The sequence below is a fragment of the Dipteris shenzhenensis genome, chromosome 4 (genome assembly GCF_047967505.1).
Source record: "Dipteris shenzhenensis isolate YYH24624 ecotype China chromosome 4, Dip_SZ_1.0, whole genome shotgun sequence".
NCBI classification, from domain to species: domain Eukaryota; kingdom Viridiplantae; phylum Streptophyta; class Polypodiopsida; order Gleicheniales; family Dipteridaceae; genus Dipteris; species Dipteris shenzhenensis.
The window spans coordinates 44,773,041-44,781,543 of NC_141599.1; the positions used below are offsets into that span (position 1 = coordinate 44,773,041).

Below are 8,503 nucleotides of genomic sequence, written 5' to 3' on the forward strand. Positions count from 1 at the left end.
ATGACTCTTCATCATCTTCCTTTGGATAATAATCATCTTCCAAATCGTTGTCATCACTTGGTGGATCACTTAATTGTTATTCCATTTGTTGATGAAGAAATCAAGAACCTATAGGCATTGGATAGTCTTCATACAATCATTTCTGGCTTTCAGACCTTGTAGTATTTCTTTCTGATTGATTGGACTTGCTGTTTGATTGTTTGGGCTGCTTGCGATCGGATGTTATTGGACTATTGTCCAACTGTTTGAATTGGATGTCCAATTGGATCTTATATGAAACATTTACATCTATTTGATTATGGTCAGAAATAGTTGAATTATCATTGAAAATCTTACCACCATCTTCGGAATCGAGAAGGTCAAAAATATGTTGATTAGACCTCCGATCACCTCTGTGGAATTTAGTATGCCAAGCTTTTGCCTTCTCAAGTATAGTTGGATATTTGTCAAGTTTATCTAATAGTTTCCTGATCATTCCATCAAACTTTGCCTCACATAAAGCAGGAAGGATCTTATAGAACTTGTCATTAAAAAGTGATGGACAATATTTCCTCTGGTGACCATGTTGCTTGCAATGCTTGCACAAATTTAGATAACAATCTTTTTCCATATGATGAGAATTTTGAGTCATCAAACAATGCATCCTCTGACAGTTCTTTGCTTTGACTTTGCCAGGATAGGATCAAAAAGTGAGAAACTTGTTTTTGAGATAAATGTACCTAAAATACATGCTTCTCAGACTTTAGGATTTTACATTTGGATTGTTGTCTTCAGACAACTGTACTTAAGTCGGACCTTAATCCGCCAAGCAAATCATATCCTAGTCAGGATTTGAGAACATATAGTAAGAGTTGATACAATGTAGAATCATGTTGTCAAGTCGGATTATGAAGAACATATCAGAAATAGGAGAACCACCTTGGTCAGACTTCTGTCGGGGTGCAGTAGGTCGGACTGTCAAAACAACATTGCATAGCTTTAAGCATCACCACACAAGCTCCAACCCTTTCTCAACAGACCTTCTTTCGTTCTAAAGAACAACCCCATTGTACCTTTTAATCGCAACAATCTATCAAATCTACTGTCAAAATAGCATTGCATAGCTTTAAGCATCACCATGAGCTCCAACCCTTCTCAACAAATCTTCTTTCGTTCCAAAGAATAACCCCATTGTACCTCTTAATCGCAACAATCTATCAAATCTGAAGGCTCCAACCTATGTTCAAAGGCTCATCCTGACTTAGCAATTTTCCTCGCTCATCCTTCACTTCAAGTATGAGTTATTGTTTCCAAAAGCATCTTTAACCCATTAACCACGGACAAACCAAAAAAGAAGCAAGGACAAGTGGTAGCTTGGAGGCCAAGAGAATGCCATGTGTCCAAACTTTGTGGATTCTTTGCTAGCATTTTGGAAAGCGTTTGGAATTGAAGCGCTTCCTTTGGCACCATAACGACTATTTGCAAGGGAAGGTGGAGAGATAAATGAGCATTGAGGACATGAAAGGCCAACGGACAAGAGCTACTTCATCCACTCGCCATGTTTTGTACGCTTTGGTTGTCCACTTCCTCTCCATCGCTTGGATCAGCAAGTATCGCAAGAACTTCCTGCTTGGATCCGCAAGCATCGCTCAGATCAGTAAGCATCGCAATAGTTTCCTGCTCGGATCAGAAAGCATCGCAACGTGCAGAAGGAAGAGGTAGCTGTCCAGGTTTGTTGCGTATCTAATTGTTTTCCACTTCAATTGGCTTTTGCTACGTCTTTAATCAGGCTGCAACTAGGGAAGAAGATAGGGAAAGCCACGATATGGGGAGAGTTGGTCCTGACTGCAAACGGGACTATTTTTGCATCAAAATATCTTGTTTCGAGAGAACGGAGCTCCATTCAAAGCTAAGGTAGCTTACTTTGTTTTGCAAGCTCAAAGCAAGGGAATATCAGATCAGGAGTCAATCTCAGTCTGTCGGTGTGTACTATATCTTTGGGAACGATACGAGAAGCTGTTTAGTCAAGGAAATAACTTCCCATCAGATTTCAACTCCAGTAGGAGAGTCCTTAGAGATATCGGCATGCGGTATCCTTCGCCAGCATAGCTTCTACATTCGAGGGGGACTTACACAGAGAATCCAAAATAGATTGGTGGTGATGGGCATTTTGTCATTCAGGGGGCGGCAAAGTTCTTGCTCTACATTCTTATGACTGCCATCGGCAATCATGTTTCAAATGGCACCTTAGCAGGTGGTAGGGAGACTGTCATCCATGTCTTTCTTGAGTTTTGATCTTTTGCTAATGCTTGTGGGTGCATTCACCAATTACCTCGAAGGAAGAATTAACGTTGCCTTTTCTTCCGAAGCTATTGTCCATTGTTGATCATTCGCCACATTTTGAAGAAGAGCAATCTGTGTTGCACAACGACCTTTTTACAGCCCTGAGGTCTTCCATGTTTGAGGAACAAGAAAGGCTCTCTTTCGATCGTCTGAGAAGTTCTTAGAGAGTCTACGTGACTAATTGACATTGGAAAGCTTCAAGTTCATCTGATCAAAACGAATTATAATATTGAAGTCGGAGAAGAAACAAGTGGAAAGAGGATCAAAGCAGTGATAAGCGTCGTGATTCTTCAATTGTTGATCTAAAAGGCGAGCAACCATGCTTAAACAATAGACTCTTGGAGGAGCGAGACTACGAAGCATAGATTTTGATTGGCATACATTCTGAAATACAAGGCGGAATGGATTGTAAGGTGAAGCAGAAGAAATCAAAACAAAATGGAAGCAAGTGCAGATAAGAATTGAGGATACGAGAAGAGGTGGAGAGGGGCGAAAGAGCAAGCAGAGATTAGGTCCAGATAGCGACTAAAAAGGCAGGTCTGTATGCATCTTGCTGGTAGGACCGAAGCGCATAAATCTTTAAATCCAACTGGCTGATATTGTGTAAGAAGTTAAAAAGCGTCTCGAATAAGTCCCAACGGCATGAGCCGGTGAGAGAGAGAGAGAGAGAGAAAGAGAGAGCTGAAGATGCCTTTCAACTACTCCACTCAGAACTTCCCCTCTCATCCCCTTTCCACCACTCCACTCAAAACTTCCCCTCTCATCCCTTGAGGGGATGGGTCCCTTGCTTTCACCCTTCCAAACCTAGAGCTTTCTCAATGCAAGCACCACCATAGTCAAACTGTGTGTTTCCGCTACATGTCACACACCGTGCCCACGATAGCAAGTTTGCCAAATCACTAGAAGAGTGGGGTGTGAAAGCAATTGGGAAAGCCAAACTAAAAGACAAGAAGATGTTCTAAATCTATCATGAAATTTTATGAAACTAAATTCAGAGTGAATTAATCTGATCCTGTAAGAGCAGTAGGGTTGAAATTGGATCACAATATTGCTCTAGAACTTTGGTTGAATACACTATGTTATGTCACGAACTTGCGCTCCCATTAGCAAATTTTTCCAAGAGAGATGCGCTCTATCGTAATATGTATCACAAGAAATTTGGGACCTGTTCCCATACGAGTTTGTCACATGGGCTTCCTTTTACTCCCACGTTATTAATTTTCTCGTGTTTTATTCCGACATGGGAATCCCTATTGAAAATGGAAATTTTAAAAACCCTTGTGTTAAAACTCAATATTCTCACATGGGAGTTGTTATGCGACCATGAATCTCACATTTTCCCATATGGGAATATCCAACGTTCATATCGTCTTAAGGGAAATCAAAATTCCCATATGAGAATTACATATTGCTATACTCCCACAGTATTAATTTTCCCTTTTCTATTCCCGCATGGGAATCTCTTTCCACATTATGCCATACAATATTCCCACATGGGAATCTCTTTTCACATTATGCCATACGGGAAACTTAAACTCCCATATGTGAATATCCAATTTTCATATCATCTCAATAAATTCCCATGTGAGAATTAGAGATTACAACATTAATAGTACTCCCACATCATTAATTTTTTCCTTGTTCTATTCCCACATTAAAAATTAGAGATTACAACATTAATAGTACTCCCACATCATTAATTTTTTCCTTGTTCTATTCCCACATTAAAAATGAAAATTTAGAAAACATTCTCACATGGGAGTTTTCATGCAGTCATGATTCGCATATGGGAATCTTAATCTCCCATATAGGAGTATTCAATGTTCATATCATGTTAAGGGAAATCGAAAGTCCCATATGAGAATTAGATACAGATAGATTTTTCTCTTCACTCACCCATTGTCATGTGTAAACATTCCACAAATATCCTCGATCCAATCTTGTGTAAAAATTGTAGTTTTTCTCACTTGAGTATCCTCCGTAGCAAGATCCATAAAATGTAAATACGATCTTACAATGTGCGCTATGGTGTATGCAAAACAATGAAGCCATATACCAACTGAAGCCTTATACCAATCCAGACTTAGTTCCTGTTAATGGCGCTGGTTTTTATCCTGAGCAATACTAGGCAAACTCTTAAATGTTCACGTTAACTCATGACACTAATTTCAATAGCATATTTTTAACATCAGTGCCAATAAACCGATGGCCTGCAGATTCCTGAAAGTCGATCAAATAAACCAAAGCACTATCACAACGAAACACTGTTAGTAAAAGTAACACCTTACTGGAAAACAAACCAGCTATTATTTCAAAAAACTAAGTTGAAGAGCCCTGATTTACTAAATCCATCAATTTAAGGCGTCCTCAGCAAAATCAAGGAGGTAGCAAAGGCCACGCAATAAATCTGCTGTGTTGTCAATTTGTGGAGGCAGTAGGAACCCAAAACATCTGCTCAAAAGGCATTATGGGTGACCAAAATACTAGATACACTGAACTGATTCAAGTCCTGCTCAGAAATTTGAAAACAACAATGCAGAACCCACAAAAGGTCCTGCATCTCCCTAGCAATACATGCCTGGAAGAACCCCAGACTTTGCAACACAATAGAATGATGACACACCATTACAAAATGCTGCTTCACCGTCCATAAGGTGCATTATATGTTAAATTGAAAATATTCCTCTCCATCTGCTGGGTCCATGTGGATTTCAACTCAAAAGCTAGCAGCTGAATGCAAGTAGAAAATTTTAAGACAAGCCAAGATATTACAGCCAAGCTCCTCGCTTTCAACTGCAGTGTGCATCCTCCGATGGACCCATGCCTAGATCGGGCTTGATTTTCAAATCGGGTGGCTGCAAATGTGGTCAACTTAGATATCGACCCAGCTCAATGCATTAGCTAGAATTGACAACAATGAGAATAAAGAGAACTCACTTCAGGTTTAGAGTTAGTATCTGCAAGCCGCAGCTTTATATCCCTTGCAATGGCGAAAAATGTCTCCTTAACACTTTTGTTTGTTTTGGCACTCTGCCCCCAAAAGAAGTAGCGGACAATTGACAAAATTAATACTGACAACTGATGCAACTAAAACGACATATTACCATAAAACAACATCTGCCTTTGAAATTTCCATCCACGAGACGTTCAGCTATTTCCAGCTTACAAGAGAGCCCACTCACAGTTTCCAAAAACTTGATTCCAAACTCATCTGCAAGTGCTTGACCAAGTGACGTGGGCACAGCCTGTCAAACCAAGAAACTGACAATGAAAGACTCTGGCCTATGAAAATCTGAACAAGACTTAAATAGAGAAGTGTCTAAAGCATTCCTTATACCCCATGTCATGTGCCATATGAAAATCTTTCCAATCTAAATTGGACTTAAACAGAGAACTGTATGAATCAAGATCTCCTAAAGAGAAAACCTACCCTCTTGCTCTCATCCATATCTGCCTTGTTACCGATCAAAACTTTGTTTACATTGTCAGAAGCATTTTGTTCAATTTCTTGCAGTTTCAGATATCTTGAATTGTAGACGTTAAGTACAAAAAAACTAGCACCCAGAAACCATACAAATGTTTCCAATAAGTAATGAAGGATATTATGAAAGGATGATACGTCCGTCACATCGTATACGAGAAGGATTCCCATGGCTCCTTGATAATATGCTGGAAAAAAAAAACGATTTGCGTAGCAATAAAACCATCACGGCTCCTGTAAATGAACAAGGTAATCTATAGTCTCTTCAATTTCCTACCTGTGGTAATAATCTGAAATCGTTCTTGGCCAGCAGTATCCCAAATACATTTCCCATAAAGCTCGACCATCCTTATTTTAATACATTTCCCATAAAGCTCGACCATCCTTATTTTGAAGTCTATTCTGAAATGTGACCAATGATGAATTAGACTCCCGATCCATGCGCATATTAAGTAGATCAAATGATTGTCTTGTTTTACCCTATGGTAGTGATGAAGCCTGTCGTGAAAGAATCATCCGAAAAGCGTGGTAGAAGACAACTCTTCCCAACACCTGCCACGAATGTACACATTTCACCACACATGCAATGCTCAAAATCATGAAGCATTCCTTATGCCCCATGTCACTTGCCATGTCAAAACTTTGTTTACATTGTCAGAAGCATTCTGTTCAATTTCTTGCAGTTTTGGATACCTTGAAATTCAGACGTTAGCTGTATGGCATTAATGAAGTACATCCATGAAATACTCCATCTGGAAACAATTTGTTATTTCCTTATCAGCCTGAGGGTGTATGGCATTAATGAAGTACATCCATGAAATACTCCATCTGGAAACAATTTGTTATTTCCTTATCAGCCTGCTTTACCTCTGCGTGGAGAAAAAATATGTTCAAACAATACGATCACTTTCTTACTTTCCTGAAGACATGGAGGGCACAACCTTTGGAGTATATGATCAAGAAAACATCGGACAACTTACCTATGAAGTAATGAATCACATTTGTTGTACTGCTAGATTTGAGTCATTTGCCCAATCTTTTCCACCAATGCCATTTGGCTCAGGAGGTAGTAAAAGATAGGCACGCAGCATCAAATAAATATCACAATATCCTTGACAAGCACCCGCGAATAATGTCAAAGGCATGACCGTATAACAAATAACAAAGCGGCTCATAGCCATGTTCTCCAAACACGTGGTTTTGAGTGAGAAAGGGAATGATAAGACCTCTACAGCAATAGAAATTCCAAAATAAGACACACCCTTCTTGGGATTCAATAAAAAGGCCACATACCTGCAATTCCTCTATAATGCTACTCTTTGTAGTTCCCAAAGAAAAAAATTCAAAAAGGTTGATGATCTTGTGTCTACACAAAAGAAATTCAGAAGTTAGTAACAAATTCTGAAAATCCACAATACTGCAAAATAAATATAGTTTCACTTACCAATTCATTGTTCACTTGTTGCCATTTTGTTGGAATGACATTATCCTCATTATAATTATGCATAGTAATTTTCTCTACAACTCTGAAATTATGTAATAAAATCAAGCAGCAATTCCAATGCAGCCATTCATGACTTTCACTTTCAACTGTCCATAAATTCAAAGCCCTTGTACGACAGCATAGCCATGCAAGCTGAACCTTTTTACTTTCCACATGAACTTTCCGAATACAAGCTTCCTAGAATTGATATGTGCTCCTCCTTGCCAAGACAAGATCTCCAACCTCCAACCATGGAGGGGCACAACCTAGGGGCACAACCTGGCAATCTTGGCTGCAGCAATCGACCATGGATATTGTGATCTTTTAACTCATAAGCTATAAACCCACCTTCTCCTTTGTTGTGCAATAAGAAGAACTTATGCGTGATGGTACCGATATGTTTAATACCACTAAAGACATTTGACCCTTCTATGACACTCAATCCTGTGATTGCATCTACATGCACATTGTCTCCATTTTGCTCAAAGAAACTCGCAGAGAAAAAAACAGACATCTCACGCTTAAACTCATGTGCAAAACTTGTAATTATTCTGCCTTTCCACAACATCATTTGCATACATTTACAAATGACATATTCCCCAACGCTATACTTCTCTCCTTTGTAAAATAATTTAGTATAGGGTACTACAGGTCTGGGAAAATGCATTTCATCACTCTCCATACATCTGCCACCTGATAACATTGCATCACAATCCTTGCTTCCTTATCATTCAACATGCGAGTCTTGGATTTTTTCTCTCTTATCAAAATGCCTTTCTCATTTGCCAAGCTCTTACAAGGACAAGACGGTAGTTTGTTAAGACTTGACTAGCACTCCCTTGCAGATTCTAGAGATGATGTTACCAGAATGCATGCCTTGTGCCAATGTGGACAATCAAAGGGATTCCTTGCTGTGTTCATACATCCTTCCAGTACGACCAATAGGCCATGAATAAGAGAGAAGCATCGTTGAGGTGGCATCAATCCATCCTTATCAATCTCTAGTTGAAACAAGACACGTGTCAACAACAATCTACATTGATATTGTGCGTAGGTCATTTCATTGAATCTATTATTTGTAGGTATGCTCAAAAGACTTGAGGTGCTTCTCTCAAATACGTAGCACCAAAAAACATCATGATTTAATATCATCTAACATTTCTGCAAAACCTATGAGCATAAATCCATTGTTCAAATTAGTTTCCACTTTAACTACA

The 8,503-nt window shown here is 39.1% G+C and overlaps 1 protein-coding gene across 1 annotated transcript; it reads right to left on the reverse strand.

The window, feature by feature from the left end:
• Positions 1-5,095: 5,095 nt before the first annotated feature.
• Positions 5,096-6,884, reverse strand: LOC147902935 (ras-related protein RABE1c-like). Its single transcript, XM_087373187.1, has 9 exons — positions 6,784-6,884; positions 6,497-6,555; positions 6,283-6,355; positions 6,081-6,205; positions 5,884-5,991; positions 5,753-5,829; positions 5,505-5,567; positions 5,260-5,352; positions 5,096-5,177 (listed from the first exon to the last, which is right to left on the reverse strand). Exons 2-9 carry the CDS (start codon positions 6,537-6,539, stop codon positions 5,112-5,114), a joined length of 648 nt encoding a protein of 215 aa, XP_087229313.1. The 5' UTR covers positions 6,540-6,555; positions 6,784-6,884; the 3' UTR covers positions 5,096-5,111.
• Positions 6,885-8,503: the final 1,619 nt, after the last annotated feature.

Excerpts from the sequence above, each read along its gene's own strand:
- LOC147902935 (XM_087373187.1), bottom strand. The coding sequence starts at position 6,539 with ATGTACTTCATTAATGCCATACAGCTAACGTCTGAATTTCAAG. Across the intron at positions 5,830-5,883 it reads AACATTTGTATGGTTTCTGG|AAATTGAACAAAATGCTTCT; the intron begins GTGCTAGTTTTT and ends TGAAACTGCAAG. Across the intron at positions 5,568-5,752 it reads ATATGGATGAGAGCAAGAGG|GCTGTGCCCACGTCACTTGG; the intron begins GTAGGTTTTCTC and ends TTGGTTTGACAG.